Source organism: Cavia porcellus, unplaced genomic scaffold (assembly GCF_034190915.1).
Source record: "Cavia porcellus strain 051 isolate PalLab524CR breed Dunkin Hartley unplaced genomic scaffold, mCavPor4.1 scaffold_5, whole genome shotgun sequence".
NCBI lineage: Eukaryota > Metazoa > Chordata > Mammalia > Rodentia > Caviidae > Cavia > Cavia porcellus.
Window position 1 is genome coordinate 38,135,010 of NW_026947488.1, and position 21,997 is coordinate 38,157,006.

Here is a 21,997-nt window from a genome sequence, read left to right on the forward strand (position 1 = left end):
AACAAAACACTGACACTGTGCACTTTTGTCCCCATTGTGCACTTCCCCCTTTTTATTGTATATAAATAAAGATGCAGACTGTGCTGGTTTGTGTCTGCCTCTCAGAAAGGTCAGGTCCCATCCAGTCCCACTTTTTCTTTAGTATGTATCTAGGTTTTTTTTTGATCTCTGATTGGCCCCTCTCAGGACTCCACTGATGCAGGTCATGGCAATTAAACAGGAATTCTTATGACTTAATAGCAATAATACAAACCATCTGCTTGAAAAAGTGGGTGAGATACATGAATAGCATTTCTCCAAGGAAGATATACAAATGGCCAGGAGGTACACGACCAGGTGTTTAATATCACTTCTGGAGAAGTACAAGTTAAAACTGCATTGAGATAGAACATTACACTTGTTAGGAAAAGTTCTTATTAAACAATAACAGTCACAAGTGTTGGCAAGTGTGGAGAAATAGGAACCTTTCTGCATGTTCATGGGAACATAAATTAGTACAATCAGGATAGAAAATAGTATGTATGTTTCTCAAAAAATTTAAGACAGAACTACCACATGATCCAGCTACATAACTTCTGGCTGTATAATCTAATGAAAGTAAATTAGTAGATCGATATCTGCATTGCATATTCACTTAAGCATTCATAATATTGAAGATATGAACACAAACTATTTATCCATCAGTGGATGGAGGGATGGATACCTAAACTGGTTACGAATGCTCTTAAATTTTGAACTATCAAGACTTGACAAAGAGAACCACAGTGAGTGAAAAATAACACAGATATTGCTGACCAAAGTGATTCAGAAAATGGGGCCCCAATCTGAGGACATTTTTAACAATAATTTATTTAATATGAAATTTTCTTCCTATGCATTCTCAAAAGTGATGTATGGTGAAAGTTCTGTCACTTTCAGTCTAGAAGAGTATTTTGGTGAATATTACTGAAAAGTCTAAATGGTAAGAAAGTAATTAGTGATGTTTTAAGGATTTATTAGTAATGCATAAAATGATAGTATATCTTACAACTGAGGTATCTCAGAACATTTCCCTCTCTAATATGTGTCTACTATAGTAGAATGGACAGTATGCGTGTGCTTATAGAATGGTATACTACACAGTGTGGTTTAGAGTACATGTACAATAGCAGTTCTTTGCACAGGTGGATAGCATATAAACTATAATATCAGATGTAATTGAGGCTGCCCTACCTCAATAATATCTTAGTATTTTATATGTTATAATCCTGTTCAATATGTCAAATAGTTAATCATAATGAACAATGAGGTGGCTAAAAGGGTAACATGGCAATTTTACCTTCAGTGTACTGTTGAGAAAAATTGTCCAAGATCTGACAATGGACAAAAGGGATTAGGTGGAACTCTGCATACTGGTTAGCATTGCCTTGTGATTATGTAATTCTATAAGGGCGTTATTTCTTTGATTGACTTTCTGTTCAACTAGACAGATCAACATACCTGTAGGGACAGAAGTTAACTTATAGAAAACTTGTAATAATGAATATGAGATTTGTTCATAGCAATGAAAGTAAATTTTGTCTGGTAGAAAGACACTGTTCTGTGCAATATTAACCAGTTCCAGAAATGTCAGTGTTCTTGAGTTGTGTGAGTTCATTCAGATAATAGGCCAGATACAATCAGCATTTCTGATTCCATATGTACTATGTCCATAGTGCACATGTATAACTCATTTTATGTGCACATATGTGGATTACACACATTCTATTTTATATATACACATTTCAGCTACTTTTTTGAACTAGTTTTACTATATTACTTCCATTAATTATTGATTTAAATAAAATTTTTACATGTATTCCTTTTATCTATTTGTGAAAATCATGAGTTTATTTTTCTGAAAAATTATAAAGAGAGGAAGAAGCTAAATACAGTAAAGACATCACCAAATGATAATAATTATACTTACGAATCTTTAGAGGAAGTTTATTTTAATTTTCTGGAATATTTAAGAATTGTATCTACAAATAATATGTTTAGATGCAAATAAAAGTATTTTCTTTCATTGAATTCAAGCATTTTATACACAAAGTTGTAGAATTCTAATGTTTCAGAGAGGAATGAAATGTTCAAAGTTTGGAATTAGAATTCCACTCAAGGGACAGGTCTTTTGGATTTTGTAAGTTACTTTTGAAAACTGTGTGGTTATTGGAGTTCTTTAGATGAAGACCAGGCTGACCTAGACAGGCTGCAGAGTCAAAATGTAAATGTAACTGAGGGGTTCGAGAGCAGAGGATATCAAATCACAACTAGAGGATCCAGGATGCGGCTGGTCACTAAAGAGTTATTAGACGAAATGGTCTCTGAAAAGCCTTTGACGGGTGGACTAACAACCCAAAGTTTTCAGGCCAGCATTCACCTCAGCGCACACACAGCTGGAGTTTGTGGTCCTTCAGGACCTGAGGAGTTCCAGTGGGTGGGGGTCAGTGTGGGGAGTACACTGAGGCCTAGAGATGCTGTGATGGAATGAAAGGCGCTCGCTGGAGTGCGAAGTCACCAGAGACAAGAACTTGGAGCTTGCGATCAGAGGTAGTTCTTAGCCAAAAGAATTCTCAGAGATCCTGAAAGGGACTGTTAAATTCTTCTAACATATAAAATAGAATTTCAGGGACTTTTTTCCCTAGATCTGAAGATACTATATGATCACAGCAAGCTAGGGGGTTGGATAAATTGAAGATGTTGAGTAAATTTCTTATTGGCAAACTTCACATGACCTTTACATATGCACAGTTTGAATTTATACATACGCATACCTAAATATATGATGCAAATTAACATTATTATTGTAGCAGTCAACGGGCTTTTCATTCATCTATGCATGCTAAAATTTTATGGACCATAAAATTATAGTTCCGTTACATTATTGCTTGAGATGAATCATGAAGATTAATATTCAAAAACTAAATTTTAAAAGTTGTTAAATGAGAATTTAAAAATTGAATCTTTACATCTTTCTTATACAATAGAATTTCAATACACTGCTTCTACATGTATATATTGGATCCATATAGGTATGTATAAAACATTTCATTTTTATAAGCCAAGTTGTAAATTTATAAAAATTTATAATTTTTATATGCAGTGTACTTGACTCATACAGGGAATTTCATTAGACATTTCAAAATATTCACAAACCCAAACAGGGACTGGCATTTAAATTCAATTTATAATCATAAAACAACGGTTTTAGTTGACAAATTCCAGCTACAAAATGCAATTAGCAAAGAAGACCAGTAACAGAGGGAAATCATATGAAAATGAAACTGCCCTAGGAAACTAAATAATAGTATTGCTAATGTAAAAAATACTAACTGTTGACTTCATTTGAAAAGATTAGACACAAACACTTTCTGAACATAGAAAAGTCTGGTAAGTAGTTCATTTCTCAAGATGCAAGACGGTGATGGAAATCAAGCCCAGTTCAGTGCTGAGTTGATGACTGAAGTTTATATAATGTTTTGATGAGTCAAAAATATCACCAAACACTATGGTTCTCTGTAGCAAAGATCACAGGCTACTACAAAAGCTCAAATGTTATTGATGTTATTTATGGCTACACCGCTAGAACAAGGGCTGCTTTTTAAGGAGAGGCAACAGGACTTTGTCAGCACTGTAGGAATCCCACCCATGACAGAACACACCAGGAGCTGTGCGGTGGTGCTTCCTAGACCAGGCAGATCCTAATGAATTTGATTAATTATGATGGAGCAGAGGACAAAACAGCTCACTTATTGTGTCTTCCCTGAAAAACAAGCCAGTAGTCAGAGGAGTTACAAGGAAAGACATTTTCAGTGTAGACTAAAAACAGGATGATGGAGATTTGGTTCTTAGTGGATTTTGTACATGGACATAATGTAAGTTCAAAGGCAGCCTTAAAATATCTTCAGTGAATAATTAGCTGTCCAATTACTGGCAAGTCCTAATATAAAATATAGTTAATCTGGCTATCTTTTTGTCTGGCCCAGGGTGCACCTACATTTTTATCAATAGAATATAGTAAGTAAGACTAGAGAAATTCTAAGAATTTAGCACTCACCGTATTGATGAATATTAGCTTTCATGCATCTTGATTGATGAACATTAGCTCTCATCACATTCAGAATATGGTTTTTCAGACCAGGATGTCTGAGCACAGTTGGGAAACTGTAGGATCTCATAGCTGCATTACTGAGTTTCTACTCTTCATTACTATCTTAAAATAGTAAAGGATTGGCAGCCATTGCATAGTCAGGGATTAAAGCCATGGCTCTCTGTAGACTTTGCCTTATGGACACGCTGGTTGACTGCCAAAATGTGAGCTTAAGCACATAACGATTCATTGTTGTCACTGGCTTGCACTTAATTCCCTACTCACATGTTTGCCTATTCATCTTTCCTAAGACAACTTTAGACCATAATACACCTTAAATATCCATCAACATTTGGTCAGTTTTAGATAAATAAAGTATTACTATTCCATGTTATCCCTGTTATTCAAGTAAGAAAAATATTTGAGACTAAATGTATGCATTCTGTGCAATACTTGAAGAAAAAGTCCCACATTATTTATAACAAAACAGCAAAGAAATTTGGTGACACAATAATGATGTAATGATATAGTTGAGACTTTTATGTCATATATTTTGAATTAAAGTAGAAATAAAAATCTTATGAAAAATACTGACCATATGTAACTCTTAGACTAAAACATGACACCCTTTTTAGAGATCTCCTAAATTCTTTCTTGTTTGGTTATTAGCCTAAATGATGTTATTCCAGTGGATTTCATACTTATTGCAGATCCTGCTGGGAAAGCATAAAACTGGACACCTTTAAGAAAAGGCAATGTGGTTATATGAGAAAACCTGCCATATGTGAAACCTTACTTTCTACCCGTTCAAATTTTTATATTTTAGGTCTCCCAGGGATATGTCCATTGTGCTATTGTGCAATTTTATCAGCATGAACTTCTGCTGAATATTTTTCTTTCTTTTTGAAATCCATAGTTTGGTAGAGATAACTTCAAAACTTAATGTTGCAACATCTGTGCTCATACACCTGGGAGCTATAGAAGATGTATCCTGAAGATTATCTGTATTTTCCACTCTTATAAAATGCAGAAAATGAGAAAGAAAAGTTATACATTTTTCCTGGTTTATTATTTTTTAAAGCAATTGACTCTTGCCAACTTAAGAAGATTTTAGTAATTAAAGAGAATTGATATTGTCAGAGCCATGAAGAATATTTCTACAAATATATTGGAATACCATTGTTTTTGCTTATAGACAATTTGTAGTGAAAATTTTCATTAAAAGACTACTTTGCAAGAATATACATAAAATGTGGAGCTATAGTTACAAACGTCCTCAAATAAGACTCTTTAACAACTACATGAATGAACAGAAAGCAAAGTAAATTCTACTCTTTTGAACTTATTTACTACTTTTATTCTGTAAAGTTATTAATATATCAGTGGTGTCTTTCTTTAGAAATAGAAATGATGGTTCTATAGTCATTTCCCAAATAGAAGCTTGAGACCTTAACAAAGAAAAAGGAACTTATAAATGAGAGAAATGCCTCACATCCCAACATCCACTCATGTTCTATTTTTATAGAATAAATTAAGCGATGAGTTGTAGAGTTTATAACCATAATGAAACTGCCTACGTGACATGGTTCTACCAATTGAATGGGAGGGGCCACTTGTTGAGGAAGGTTGATGTAGAATATGTGACATTTCTATGGATTTAATGCTGTTAAAAAGGACAATGATGAACTTGGGGGATTCACATGTGGCTTCTCTTGGCTTTGTCATCTGTTCATCAAATTATAATAAATACTAAGAAGCTAAGGAATGCTTTCTGTGTGACAGGTATTGTTGTCACTGCTTTACATATGTTACTGGTTAAATTTTCCCCATGACTCTATGTGACAGCTACTTTTGTCACCACCATCTTACAGATGAGGAACCTGAAGCAAACCTATTCAATAACCTGCCCGAGGCCACCCTGCTTGGCATTGGTAGAGAGGAGCTATGCGGGCCATGTTGAACCTACAAGGTCCTCCTTTCCTTTGGGTACTGCATGGTTGTGATATGGTTTGAGGGTCCCCCAAGGCTTTGAGTGTTGAAATTAAATCTCCAATATGAGGTATCAAGTGTGTGAAAAATTAACTCTACCACAACACGTTTAGAGGCAGGACCTTTGGGAAGTGATTAGGATTAGACAAGGTCATTAGGATGGAACATCCATAATTGAATCCTGCTGGTTTTATAAAAAAGAGTGAGAGCAGACAAGTACACACATACACATACATGTTCCTGCTCCTTGCCACGTGATGCCCTTGCTGCCCCAGGACTCTTACTGGAAAGATTTGGGAACTGGAACTTGAACTGTTAGAAATATGAGCTGGAATAACCTCTGTTCTTTATAACTTTCCCAGTCTGTGGTATTATTAGCAACACAAAATAAAATGAAACAAGAACTTTTGTCTTACATAACAGGCTAACTTTCAATTCTTTGATGAAAAGACTACAATGACACAGGTGATGCATTTAAAGTTATGCCAAATTTAAACACCAGAAATGTTCAAGGAAGAGCCAAGTTGAGGGTCTGTGATAAAGACAGGAAGGAAAAACACTAACTCAAGCTCACCAGTATCACTCTCTTCCAGTAAAATGTCAAATTTGAATAAAGAAATTCAACTTCAAAGTGGCTACGAGCAAGTCGCAGAATTTGACCTGAACCTTTCCCATATGCCATCCCAGTCTTTATGAGGGCGGACTGGTACACCTACAAGGAAGAGACAAAACTAATATTTAATTCCTCAGTAATTAGAGGAATGTTCGTGCTAGGAATATGTGTGCTGACTGTGAGCTCTTCTTTCATAGGTCAAGCTAGAAAAAAGAAAATGTACCAGTTGTTTGATGTTCTTTAACTCATTTACATTTCTTCAGGCAGAATGTACAAAGCAAATAATTTCTACAGTACAAAAATTAAGCAAAGGGACATGTATTGTGGATATTTCATTTCAGGAGTAAAATGGAAGACAGCAATATCATGTATCTGAATCTGAAGAAGGTTGTATCGATTCTCTATTATTCTTGTTAGACATAAAATACTTCAAGTAAGTTATTCATTTGCTAGCCAGGAACATGGTGTTAGGAGGCTAACCTTCCTAGTTTGCAACAAAGAAAAAGTAGAGACATAAATATGGAAAAATACTGAGCTATAAAAATTTTAGAAATTAAAACAAATTGTCAAAATCACTCACATAGTTCTGCAATTAAGCTTTGTTAATGCTGCTGCCAAGAAGCAGTCATAATTCGAAAGCTGTGGTTGCTATTGACCTGATTTTACAACTGAGACCATGTCTACATTTTAATTTGGAGACAAAATTGATCACAGTGTTCTATAAACAAAGCCTAACAAGTTACTACTTTACAACTGATTTGGAAATACTTATTTAAGAGCAGTATGATGTGTGATATAATGCAACAAAAATTATTTCCTGAGCTTTTTAAAAGAGACTTCTATATTTTAAAATTGAATTCTTCAAGATTTTCAATAAATACTAAATTTGTTCGATAGATTTGCAGAAAAACTTTTTATCAAACAGGTCCCTCTTCACTTCAATATTCTGACTTATTGCCCCAAACTAATATTTACAAGGTGTTCATTCCTCCTATGTCTCCAGAAACCATTATATTTCATTTGTTTTTAATAAGTACTCAATTTATTGTATCCTACTATTAGCAGATAAGCTTGCAATTCAGAAGGTTTATATAATAAGTATTACATACTTTGCTTCTTTAAACATTATCATAAGAAGGAGGGCAGAATGAAATTAACACAAATTGTCTATTTGTTTCAAAGCTATTTCAGGTTTTCTGTGTATTTTATTCCTTTACTGCATAATTTTGGTTTCTTGTAGAATTTCTCAATACTATTGTCTTAAAGCTTTAAATTGAATCTAAACAAATAATTAAAGTATCCTCATTGTATTTGGAAGAGGGAAAAAGTGCTACAAGACCCCTCTTTTGCTACTTCTAAATTTTATTCTAGTTTCAGACTTAAAGAAATGTTCATTTTCCTCTTTCTAGACTGCAATTGCAAGCGGGTTACTTTGATGGTTGGATTCCAGGCAGGAATCCAATGAGACGCTCTATTCTTGACGGGTTAATTTAAGAGCAGTTTTACCGTTTGCACCTTCTTTTTCTTCTTGATCATCTGTCAGTGGAATCACTTCGGGTTGCTCCACAATTGTGGCATCTTCTTGGTTTAATGAAAGCTCTAAATAGAATGAGACAGAAGGAGATTCTGGGGTGTTTTCGTTGGAATCGCTGAGAAAACAGTGATTACAGCATAGAAAGTTAAAGCTCTTTCTCATTCCACTAAGTTTCAGAAGGTTCACAAAGCAGAACACTTTCACCACCTCCAGGAATCATTGCCTACACACTCACACACACACACACACACACACACACACACACACACACACCACTACCACCACTCACACTTTTTATACAGCAGTCACAGTTCACAGCTTCATCTTACTCTTCTGATAACAATATATTCTGGTTTCGGTACCTTCAGTTTCCATATATGAGCTCTGGGATTCTGCATCAAGTTTTATTTCATTCTTCATTGAATCATTTTCTTGTCCTGTTAAGAACAGTGATTGCAAAAATAAAAGAGATGTGATATGCATGACGACAGCTTTATGCTGTATTTGAAAAAGCAAAACCTTCAAAAATCATAGTTTAATCATGCATGAAGTAATACAGAACAGTTCTGAACTGAACTAGATGGAAATGACATAATTTTTAAACAATTGAAATATGTCAATTATTTTATGAGAAGTATCCAGGTAATTTGGCAAAAAATTCTCTTTACTGGCTATTGTAATTAGTATTTAGCTTATCAGTATATTGGACATGGGTGGACACAGCCTAAAGCTTTGAAATCTAAAAATAATTTCTGGACTATCAGGAATAACTACAGTTAATTTCCTTTTAAGGTACAGATATTTTCCATATTAAAGAATCCAAGAAGGCTGAGGGGTTTAGCTCAGTGACACAAAGTGCCTCCCTGGCAAGTGCAAGGTCATGAGTTCAATCCTGATATCAAAACAACAACAACAACCCCCCCAAAAACACTGAAAACATTAAAACACTACTGGTAATTTCATTCTTTCATTATCAGGGCACAAAAATTTGAGTAAAGTGATAGCACAGGGATAGAATACAGTAATAGTTCAACCATTCTCTTAAGACACCTACTGAATCCAGGAGAGATCAGGAGAGAATTCAGCCAACTCTTGATTACTTCAAGACTGATTATCTAGTAATATCTTTTTTCCCATACCCCCTGGGTTCTCTCTCTTGTCTCCCCTGTTGACTTCTGAACATTAAAGTGCTCATTAAGAGAGGAAATTGAAATCTGTCCATTTTGCCTCACACTAATGAAAGATTTTTGTGCTGAGAATATTTAACTGTTGAATTTCAAAATCAAAAATTTCAGAACTAGGAGGGCTCAGAGGCGCAAAGAGCTCCAGCTCTTTGCCTGGGTACATCTCCCTGATGAACGGCACTGGGGGAGGAATGTATATCTCAAGCTGAAATCATAAGACTTGCAGACGCAGTCTGGAACAAAGTGGTGTTCACACCGCATCAGCACCAGGCCTGCTCATGTGGCTTGGTTTAGAAAAGGGCCCTGGCACTGACATGATGTGTGCTGCATCTGAGCAGAAGGTCAAGATCCACTGCATGTTCCCTTGGATCCCTGCTCCTAACAGAACCTGATCCTCTATCCTAGGTCCTGGAATGAAAACAAAGCCACCAGCAGAGCCAGGAATGGGCACAACAAACCCTTGCTGTTGAAAGCCAATGAGACTTTGGCCTGCTTTCTCACTGTAGCAACGTTGACTTGCACAAACTTTCATCTTGTATTTTTCTCTTAGATACAGCTGTTCTTAAACCACCCACTCTATACTTTCCCCAGATTTATTCTCTTCTAGTGTGATCCAGAAACACAACTTCCTTCTGACTTCCATCTTTTCTGAGTTCAATTTGGACTAAAAGGATCTGATAAAATGAGTAAAACTGAAGCATGTTTATCTACCTGATCATTAAAATTAGAAACATCAAGTTCAAAGAGACTCTAGTTTTGTTTTGATGATTCTACAAAATATTTGTCTTTCCCCATATTCCACTCTCCTTTCCCAATCCATAGTGCATCACTGTCTCTTGGATCTGTCATTTTCTTCCCTTGTAATCTATTTTGTGATTTGCCAGCAGAAAGGCCATTCAAAACATGGATTGGATCAAGAACTTTCCTTTGTTGCTAATCTCATTCCTCCCCATAATTCCTTACTGCCTCTCCATTTAGGATTGCTTAGTAATTTCTAAAACATACAGAATTTGAGGCTTTAATCCAGGCCTGGAGAATTAAAACCTACTTTTTATAAGATCTCCATTTGATTTATACATTTGCTAAAGATCAAGAAGTACCACCCAACTACAGAGTGTCTGAAAATTCTTTACTGCCCCTCAAATAAACCAGACTTTACTTAGACACATCACATTTATTATCTCTCATCATTACCACATTGCAGTCTTCATTCTGGCTTCAAAATTTATTACTATTTCTATCTAACTATAAATGCCTCTTCACAATTCCTGAGAATATCTTTATTATATACTTAAATTTAAAGTTTACTTTGCATGTAGTGAAATACACACATCCACAGTGGACACAGCTCAATGGTGCCTCTCTCTCTCTCTCTCTCTTTCTCTCTCTCTCTTTCTCTCTCTCTCTTTCACACACACACACACACACACACACACACACACACACACACACACACATCTTCACGTGATCACCAGGCAGATCAAGAATATGCCTAACACCAGTGTCTTTGGTCTGCTTGAACCTCCCCAATAGGTAACGGTTTTGTCTGCATTTGAAATCCATATAAACAGAACATATGTACATTTGCATCTTAATTTTTAAATACATTTTTGTCTGTGAGATTAATCTCATTTACTACCTGGATTATTTGTCAGTGTCTTCATTGATATATACTATGCAGTTGGCTGAATGTGCTATGCCTTCTGAAACTGAATTCTTTGCAGTTTGTATTTATTATGAGTAACACTGGTGAAAACATTCTCTTACATGGCCTTTGTTGGATAGTGTGTTTGTATCATCTGGGTATGAAATCAGAAGTGCAATTGCTACTATTATGAGAACAAATTGTTCAACTTTGACGCAGCAAAACATTGTTCTAAAGAATTTGTTATATGGCACACTTCTGCAAGAAATGTATGAGAATTCCATTTGCTCCTTTTCTTTTTTGGATGATATTTTGCCATTCCTGGTAAGAAAATTATTTAATATGCAGCAATAAGTGATATAAAATCTTTGCACCCAAATCAGTTTCTATTCTAGTCACCTGTGACCCTACACAGAGTGACGATGACCACACCAGCAGCTACTCATTCTACAGTGTACCACATGCCACCAAGTGGTAGATTTGTCTGGTGGCGAGAGCAGATTTTAAATAACATAGAGTGGCTGTCCTCAAATGCACACAGTTACAAGAATACAGAAAGAGCTCCAACTTTTTAAAAAGATCACTGCTAGGAAATTTGTAGATGGAAAGAAACTGAGATGAAGAAATAACATATCAGAGAGAAAAATCAAGACCAAAACAGCCAATAAACTAGGTGAAATTAGATGAAATTTAATGAGAATAAATAGAAAATTCCAAAATCAAGTTTATAAAATCAATGAAGAAGTGTGGTGAGAGGATGTCAAACTCACTTCTGATAAAAACAGAGTCTCAGGTTTTGAGTTGCAGATCTCTAAGTAAGTGTAGATGGCCACCAGAACGGCTGGGTGGAAAGAACCATTCTGATACGAATCAGATAGAGGAAAGTGTACATTTTCACTTTGTCTCCTGCCAAATATTTTGATAACTACTTTCAGCTATTCAAACAAAGAGAGATTTAAAAACTGAAACATTATATAAGGCAATTATGCTAAGGCAAAAAATACTTTTACAAGATATATTCAGAAAAACAAAAATATAAGGCATATCATTGTGTTTGTGATAAAATATAAGGTCTGATGAACAAAGAAATAAAAAGATGGATTAGAGAACAGGAAATTTACTGACACAGTAAAAACAATCTATAGATCTAAAAGTGCAATGACAGTATTAAAATCTGCAATGAATTTCATGGAGAGAAAAAGCACCATAAATGAATAAATTATGTTTTAGATATACAAACCTTTGAGTTAAAATGTACTAAGAAAGCAAAGAGGTAGTAAGTAAAAGAAATATGATGATCAAGACAACAAAAAATATATTATGAAATTTAAAAGGGCAGTAGAAGGTATAATTTGATTTGTCTTTTGAAAATTCCACACGTGTGCGCTCCCTGTGTTTGTATAAATGGATACAAAAACCGGAAGGCTGTACTTCAAATGCTAACACTGATTATCTTTGAATGGCAGGTGAGATTTAAATTTACGTGCTTTTGTTTTATGAACAAGCATTTTATATTTCATAACAATTTTATGCCTTATGATTTAATAATTATGATGAGAAAAAAAATTAAAATATAGAAAAACGTTCTCAGTAATAGAAGAAAAGTTTCTGGCTAAAACGTGTGTGTTTTGTGGAGGTTGTATGTATATCTAGCTGGATCTAGTTACTCCTTTTCAGGCCTTATTCTACTTGAATAACAGTTGACAAACAATGAGTAACTTTTCTAATGTTTCCCTATTTCTTCCCTGTTTTTGGAAGATTAACTAGCACTCTGTACGGTCTTTGTATACTAATATATTCACCATTTCCTAAAAATGTTATTTTTTAGATTTTGTAGCCACTTTTTTTCTTAACACATAAAATACTCCTTCTTTCTCTTTCCCCACATAGTAAAATTTTCATTTTTCAAATTGAAGCCATCGATTTTCCGTGTTTTGTGTGTAGCATTTTCTCATGCATAAAGCAGGACTGATCATTTTCACAACTTTGTTTATAAAACTTCTCGCTCATTCATGTATTTACTCTCCTCCTTATGATTAAATGATTGTATCTGTTCTCTTACTACATCATGAATATTGTGAAAGTAGTTTTGTTTTATACATATTTCTTTCCCAAAATCTACTAATGAAATGTAACTGAAATTGTTTATTTAACTTGTTTTCTATGTATTGCTCATCAAATTCTACAAATCATCATTAGTGGCAGTAACTTACTTTTGCTTTATCCTTTAACAACACAGTAAATGCTTTATACTAGTAAGCACTCCATATGCTACATTGTTGCAAAGAACTCTAGTATAGGTATAAAGACAACTAGATGTTTTGTGAAAAGTTACAACCTCTTTTGGCCACAATTTCATTATCAATGGGAAAAATATTGGGTGTGACACCAGATAATTTCCTAGGTTTAAATCACATTAATGTCTGTTAGTGGGGGGTAACATTGGGAGCAAAAGCTCACAGTATTATGAGTGAGACTCATTACTGCTATTTATATGGGGAAGTGACCATCATAGCGACCTCATCATAAGGTCCTTGCTGGGACCTGTAGACTTTTTCTTTGGCATCTAGCTTTGTTGGTATGAGGCAGTCAGTGAATAGACTCACCCACTCTACATACCTTCAATCAGGAGTGGGAAGATCACAATTGAACGGGGCCTGGGGCGCTGCTGATAAGCTGGGACAGCTTGAGGTGGCACCTGAGGCTGTTGACGCACACCAGGGTTTCTGAGACTGTAGGTCTGACACACTTTGAAGATGAAAGGCCATTTCAAAGCATTTTTGGAATATTTCTCTCCCATGCCCTGTGTGCTTGTCTCTATTTCTGATCTGTTTCACCTGTATGCTTCATGTATTTTGGCAATCATTTCTTGAAATAGAAGTATATATATTTTCTTCTTCTCCATTTTTATAAAATAAAGTTAGTAACAACTGGGGGGAAGAAATGAGGTGCCTAAGTTTGAAATTCAAGAATGATTGTGTATTCTCATTCCCTAGACAAGACAGGACTTGGCCTATGGAGGACCAGGTGTGGGAGAGCTCTTTGTCCTGCATGCAGGCCTGCTCTGTGTCAATGGCAGCTGGGAGTGGGGGGTCTCCTGCCACTCTCTTCTCCTCAGTGCTCCCTGAGGCGCACTTTCCATCTTGCTTTTTTGGCCCCTGCAGGGAGCTTTCTGTTTGCCTCTGTATATTCAGTCTACTTGAATCCCTCTCCCCTTAAAGTCCTTGGACCTAATCCCTCTTGGGAAAAAGAGCAAAAGAACACAGTCTTCCATATATTATGCATATATTTTTCATACAGTGAATTCAATCATCCATACTAATGGGAGGGGACTATGGCAGAGATAATCCAAAAACCCATTCACTTTTCTTCAGAAATAGATCACAGGATTGTTTCTTGAAGCCCCTGTAATTAAGTTTGGCTCAAGCTAACACTTTAGCTTTAATTAATTTGCATAAAAATTGGTCTGGGACATCAGTCTGAGATTAAGCATTTCTAGGGGCTAAACTTAAAATCATTTTGTAAATGGACTGTTTTTGAACAAAAAGTAACAGCAATATAGTTTTCATCATTTGCAGGTTATTAGCTACTCAGAGTTTTCTAAGAATAAAGGCTTTTCAAAATGTGATTCTTGTCTTAAAGAGACAGTGTAAAGTGTATACTTTTTAAGCTTTAAATTTAATTGCTTTAATATTTAAATTTTTAGTATGTTTAAAAATATTCCAAGTATAAAGCAAAAGTTCAACTAGATTAGCATGAATTTGATTAACTCCTAAACATTCTTGATTTGGGGCCAAAAATACATTTCAAAAGTATGTTTTTCTTGTAATTAACAAGGAATAAAATTTCTTTATAGATATACTGAAGAATGCCATGCAAGCACTGAGAATTTTATGGCTAATTTTATAACAAGGAATAGCCACTTTTAATGTTCTGAATTACCATCATTTTATTGTGAGCATGTGTATTATGAAGAATATGTCTATATGTGCATATACACATGCAAACACATTAATTTCAGTGTTATGTGCCTTTATGTATGTGTATACATACATCTGAAGACATGTTCATGCATCTGCTTTGATTTCTACATTTTATTTCATACATTTATAAGCATCATCTACTATCATTAGAATTTCCTTAAAAATCTTATTTTGAACAAGGTGAAAGATTTATATGATCTGAAGACAAGCCAGAAGTGTCATTTTGAAAAGATGCATACTATATCATGTTATGGATGAACTTCTAAGTGTTTCCAATTTTACAAGTGTGTGTCATTAAAGACAATGTGGCAATGAAGTTTCGTGAATCAATATTTACTTTAGAATAAAATTCTGGATCATAATTACTCTTTCAAAGTATGACATTTTACTTTTTATTAAGTTCTGCCAAAATTATTGGTGAGAAAATTTTTAGTTTCTCACTTGTAGAATGCAATGTTTGGAAACTCTATTCACAGTGATTTTTTTTTTTTTTTGTATTTTAGATTATCCAAAAAGAGAAGATATTGCATTCCTGTTTTATTTCATTTCTTTAAACAATAAAAAGACAACATCATCTTTTTATTTATACTTACTATAGTTCTTTTGAGAAACAGTTCAGTAACTGAATCTTTTGTCCAGTTTTCTCTTGTGCTTTTTTTCCCCTTGTTGTAGTATGCAATACTTTTCAGTTAAGAAATTAGCTATTTGTCATTTTGGTTAGAATATTTTTTCCAGTAGCTTTTCATTAGAATTTGATTATAGCTTTTATCATGTCAAAATATATAAATTCACACTTAGTCATTTCTTTCTTTTATTGACACATAATGAGCTATACATACACAGATATTAAGACACATACAAAGGCCTGTGTTTTGTAACATGCACATACAATGACAGGTGCATCAAAACCAATTTATTTTTTTTAGAAGAGACTATTTTTCAAGCAATTTAGGTACACACCAAATTAAGAGGAAGGTACAGTGATATATCACATACTTCCTGCGCAGCCTCTGTAATGATCAATTTTATCCTCCAGGGTGGTGCATTTGTTACAATTGATGAGCCCATGCTGACATTATTACTCAGTTCATGAATTATATGAGGGTTGAATTTTGGTGCTGTGTACATTCTATGATTTGGAGAAATGTATGACATGTATTCACCACTACAGTAGCTAGCAGACTAGTAACACTGTCTTGAATTTTTCTGCTAGAAACTGGGTATTTTCACTATATCCATACTTTTGTCTTTGCTAGAATATCATATAACTGGAATTGTATAGTTTATAGCTTTTCAAATTGGCTTCTTTTGCTTAGTGATATGCATTTAAGTTTCTTCTATGTCTTTTCACAGGTTTATAGCTCATTTCTTTTTAATGCTGAATAATACCATTGGCTCTTTTACTGTAATATTTTAGAGTTCCATTTTTATATTTAATCTTTGCTCCCTTTGGAATTTATGTTGGTGTAAGAAATGAGGTTGGGATTCAGCTTATTTTTCCAAAGAGTGAACTACTTGTTTTAAAGCCATTTATTGAATCATCTGTCTTTGAAATGTCAGGCAGAATATGTACTGGGTCTATTTCTAAACTCCTTAGTCTGTTTCATTGATCAGACTGTCTATTCCTGCAGCAGGGCTACATGGTTAATCACATTTTTAAAACCTTCTATGTCACTTTTTAGTCTATTTGTTCTGTCACTGCTGATAATATTGTATCCATGAATTCCCTATTGCATTTCAAACAGGTTTTTATTTGTATTGTACCTGTTGCCATATCATGTAACACCTAAAGACCCATCACTACTGTATTCAGTCAGGGATTTAACATTTTATCAATATGAAATAACCAGCTCTTTCTCACTTGAGACTTCTGGGTAGAATTCTAGCTGGGTAGACTCTAAAGTAGTTTTTCATGTTCTTTTTGATATTCGTTTTCCAAATATATCTTTTTTCCTAACTTTATATTTTTAAGCTTTACAATTTTACTGAATTTAAATAAATCTGAGTCATTTTTACACTTGAAAAGGTAACCTAATTATACTTACTGTCATAACTATTTGCTTATCTGTCATTCTATTTGATATATTGTGTTTTTGCTACACTGGTACATTTTATTATTATTTACATTATTGAATACACTTTCACGTTGAGTATGAACATTAGGAGAAATTTAAAAAATGATACACTTTCCCTTAATTCTATTGTGATTTAACTCTTTTGATGATTATTGCACAAGTCTTCAAAGATATTCTTGATGCTAATTTATATGGTTAGAATCTACTAATGCACATTGTTAGTATTTTTAGCTTTTGAGTGTGTGGAAGTCAGCCTTGTGTTCAATCCTTCCTACTTCCCTACATAATCTTTGTTTTGTTATCTTGTCACTGACAATTCCTTTCCTTCTTTTTTGGGGGATAGGGGGTGTCCCGGAAATGGAACTCAGGACCTCACACTTGCCAGGAGATGCTGTGCCATTGAGCTAAATCCCTGGCCTCTAACTCCTTTTGTTCTATTCCTCTTCATTCTCATCCTTACTTCTTTCCTCTTTTTAGAATTTTATAAATTTTCAACAAATGAAGAGAAAAGTAAATAAAATAGTATTGACATATCATTTAAATACGCAAAAATAAACATAAAAACTATGGCATTCCCATATCTGCCAGGCTTCTCCTGGTTAGTGCTTCCTTGACTATCACTAAAGTTGACTCAGCGTCCTGATGGTCAGAGTCATCACTACCTAGACTAAGCTGCCATCACCTGAGCAAGCTTTTCTGAATGTTATTTTTTCCTACTTTTGAATTTAATAGTTATAACATTGTGCAATATGTAGATAGTCCCCAAACTGTGTTTGACTTTTTGGTGTTGAGAAAGCTTCCCTATGCAGCCATTCTGTTTTTCTTTCTCATACAATGTTCATCAAATTATATGAGATATTCAGCACTTTATTATAAAATAGGCTTTATGATAGATAATTTTGCTTAACTTTAGGCTACCTACATATTCTGAGCATACTTAAAACTAAATTAGGGTAATCTATGATAACTGGCTTGTTAGATGTATTAAGTGAATTTTGGACTTATGAGTATTTCAACTTCTGGATACATCAAGATGTAACCCTAAATCAAGGAGCATCTATATACACTTGTGTACCTTTTGAGAGTTTAATGTTATATTTTTGACTCATCTGCTTTTGTGTGTACTTATAGTTTATAGTTCCCAGTGAGATTTCCACTCCATCCTTGTCTTTGTTCCTCTATATGTAATTTGGAGTTTTCTCTGATTGTTTTTTAGACTGTTTCCTTTATTGCTGTGTTGATTGAGTTGATCATGAAGAGCTTAGAAATAACTACCTTTATGGGGACTATAAAATATCTAGGATATGTGGGTTCATGGTTTCACTGAATAATTAAAAACATTTTACCATTTTTTCTTCAAAATATTTCTGTCTTTTCCTCCCACTCACACCTTCAGAGATCTCAGTTCACGTGTAATAAGTAGAATTACTTTTTAAATATTCTGTAGTTAAGTGATGTTCTTCTCATTTCATTGTCATTTATTCTCTCTGTGTTTCAATGTGGATGTTTTTCCATAGCTACATATTGAATTCACATCTTCTGCAGTGTCTAATGTATTGTTACTCTCATTGACTGTAATTTTTATCTCAGCCACTGTGGTTTTGATCTCTAGAAACTCAATTTGGAAGTTTTTATATCTTTCACATCATAAATTAACATGATCAATACTTCTTGTAGCATCTTCAAAATATGGAATTCAGCTATAATGATTTTAACATGTTCTTTCATGTTAATAGTCTGTCCCATTTCTGAATTGACTTCTAGTAATTTTTTTTCTTTCCTACGTTCATACTTTCCAGCTTCCCGTCAAGAATTATGAAGGATCTGAGATGCTGATCTACTTGAAAATGACTTGTTAATTTCATGAAAAAAAAAAAAAAAGTCCATATTTAAATCAGTAGCAGTAACCAGAACGTGTTTGCCATTTCTGGAGCTCCAGTTCCACAGGACAGCCTGAGGTGAGTCAAGACCTATCCTACATTTACTGGATTGTGTCACCGTAAATGACTGTTGAGCATAGAGAATCGGAATCTTTTATAGCAGACAGTAAGCATGGCTATACTTTGATCAGGAGGGAGTTACTACTCCTATTTTCTATGAATGGAAGCAACCCTGCCCTTTGCTTCAAAGAGAGACACTTTCTCTGTCTTTGAAAGTTGTTTGGTATATGAACATTCTTGAAAAGATTACTTATAATAAAAGCAGTCAGTACTTCTGCTCATAAGATGTGTATAACATGAAAGAGGCATGGAAAACTGTCTGCCAGTATTTCTTTGAATACCTGATAATTTGGTCCGCCTTATTGTGCGGTGTGAGATAGATTTATATTGCAGTTGGTAGATGCAGTTAGGTCACTCAGACACGGCATGAACATTGAAAATATTGTTTTTAGGATATACAGTGAGGGCCAGAATAGCATTTAGTCTGTTACTCATTTTGCTTTACTAGGGAAACAAAACTGTTCTGAGTTCTCCACAAATCTTCTGGTTTTCTAGTCTGGATGATGGACCAGGACTCCTTATGTGCCTGTATAAATTTCAGGGTTAGTCTCTCAAGTCTTCAGCAATATTCACCTGGGCTTTGGAAGTTTCCTTTCCTGCATACCCTGCTTACCTGCTATCGAAAGCTTTTCCCTCTAGGACTCTGCCCTACTCTCTAGCAGCTGAGCCTCCTGAGTCCCTCACATGTGTCTCTGCCTGCGGGCCTCCCCTCTGCACCATGGCCTGGAAATTCTCTTCGGGCAGTCAGTGGTGAAACCCACAGGGCTCGCATCCTGGTTTGACTCTTAGAGGTTTCTGAGACTTGTAGGATTTCAGCATCAATTGATACTTTTACTTTTTGTGCCAATCGGACTTATTCCACTAAATACCATCATCGGGAACTTTGTTTTCTTGCAGTCTTGGGGACTGAAGCCAAGGCTTACATTTTTTTTTTTTTTTATCTTGAAACAGTAAATCACTCAATTGTTTAGTCTGGGTTAGAATTTGACTTTGGCTTATTGTGGAATATTTTAATGCAATGTATAGTTTCCTCCTATGAGGCATCGTTATTCTTATTGATTCATATCATCAATATTCATTTAAACTTACCCAATAATTACTGCTTAGTTTGTTCTTAGTTATTTCCTTTGTCTTTGATCATCTACTTGGAATCAATATCTTCCTATCTGTAGATCACTAGAATCTACTGGTGATAAATTGTGCCTCTATGGTTTCTTCTGAAATATTCGTAATAAACTGCTTTTCCTTTACATTCAGAATTCTTGCTTGCCAGCTCTTTTTCTGTCTTGTCTTTTTATTTCCATTATCTCTATTGAAAAGTCAGTGATCATATAAGTGTTTGAAGATTGCTTTTCAGACGTTCTGTTTATCTTTGGCCTTCAGCAGTTTTACTATAATGGGCTTAGTTGTGGATTTAAGTTTTATTTATTCTGCTTTGAGTTCAAAGGGTTTCTGGAACATTTGGCCAGTATCTTTCATCAGTGTAGGATATTTCTCACCATAGTTTCTTCAAATACTGCCCTGGATCAATTCTTTTTTTCTTGCAACTTGTGATAGTCTTAACCATCATATCTTCCTACTTTAGGGTTTTCATCCTTTCCTTTTCTGTTGATATAGTCTTTTACTCTTACATTTAGTTAATAAATTCTTTTTCCTATGTCTAATATGATGTTAAGGCACAAAAATTGTTCATTGAATTATCAATTTCAGTTAAAGCACCCTTTACTTCTAGGTTTTCTTTTCTTGTTTTTCAATATCCTATTCTCTGATAAAATTTTCAGTCTTATCTTTATTTCTTTATACATACATAGTTGGAATGATTATTTTATACTTTCAGTTTGTGACCAGTTTTTTCAGCTTATATGGATTTACTTATTTCTATGTTTCAGGATACTCCCCCCCTCTTTTTAAAGCTACTTTTTGATGTATGTGCTAGACGTTATATTTTACAGATTATTAATAAAATGTGTGAAATCTACATGACCCCTTTTCTTTGGTAAATACTTTAAGTGTCTTTATCTTAACTACCTGGGCAATTGGCCATTTGAGCGAGTCCTCATTTAACTGGGGGACTGAGATGACTTGTAGGTGGGCAGCAAGCTTTCAGAAGTCAGCTCTACTCTAGCTCATTCTTCCTCCTGGGGTACATAACTTTGGACTTTCCGTTCCAAACATAAGGAGATAGTAGGGACTTCTGTTTTTTCCAGCAATGGGTCTCCAGACATATTTTTGCAGAAGTAGCAAATGATCTCAGGTAAAAATAATTTTGAATTCTGGGCTCACATAACTGGATATTCTTTACCCAGAATTTAGATTAACAGTTCTTCACTATCTTGTTAGCTCCACGACACCTGCAAGTCTTTTTCTCTCTTTTCACTCTAATCTCTATTCAGTATATATTCAGTATTTGTTAAATGTAATGTCCATTATGTGTGTATGATATGCAATAAAATATGGATATAGCTTCGGCTAGGTTGTTTGGTTGTTGTCAGTGAGAGAAATGGTCTAAAATATTTTGGCTTTTATTACTGAGAAAAGTCTTTTGCTTTGCCATTTTTATACAACATGTATAATAAATTTCAGGGTCAAAACATTTAGGTAACATATATTGAAAAAATTATTCTAGTCTTTTCTACACTTATTTAATCTTCTCCCATACAGTCTCTCCCAAGTCTACCATTCTCAGTCCTAAACTTTGCCTTCCTTTCTATATTCAGTCCTTTGCACAGGCTGTTGGTCAGTTTATTCATAAAACACATTTGGGTGGTATAGTTTCTTAATCTTTATACTACTAAAAATATTACTCTTGAATTCATGCATGAATAGAACTTCACTAAATATAGAAGCTGTGTCCTTTAGAATTCTG

At 34.5% G+C, this 21,997-nt stretch overlaps 1 protein-coding gene across 2 annotated transcripts in view; it reads right to left on the minus strand.

Moving 5' to 3' along the window:
• The window catches only part of Macrod2 (mono-ADP ribosylhydrolase 2), a 1,970,011-nt gene that overhangs the window by 59,562 nt on the left and 1,888,452 nt on the right, over nt 1-21,997 (minus strand). For both annotated transcript variants that reach the window (XM_063248672.1, XM_063248671.1), the window contains 2 exons: nt 8,607-8,681; nt 8,217-8,309 (listed from right to left, as the gene is read on the minus strand). In XM_063248672.1, coding sequence (XP_063104742.1) covers nt 8,217-8,309; nt 8,607-8,681 — 168 coding nt within the window. The remainder of the gene's footprint in view (nt 1-8,216; nt 8,310-8,606; nt 8,682-21,997) is intronic.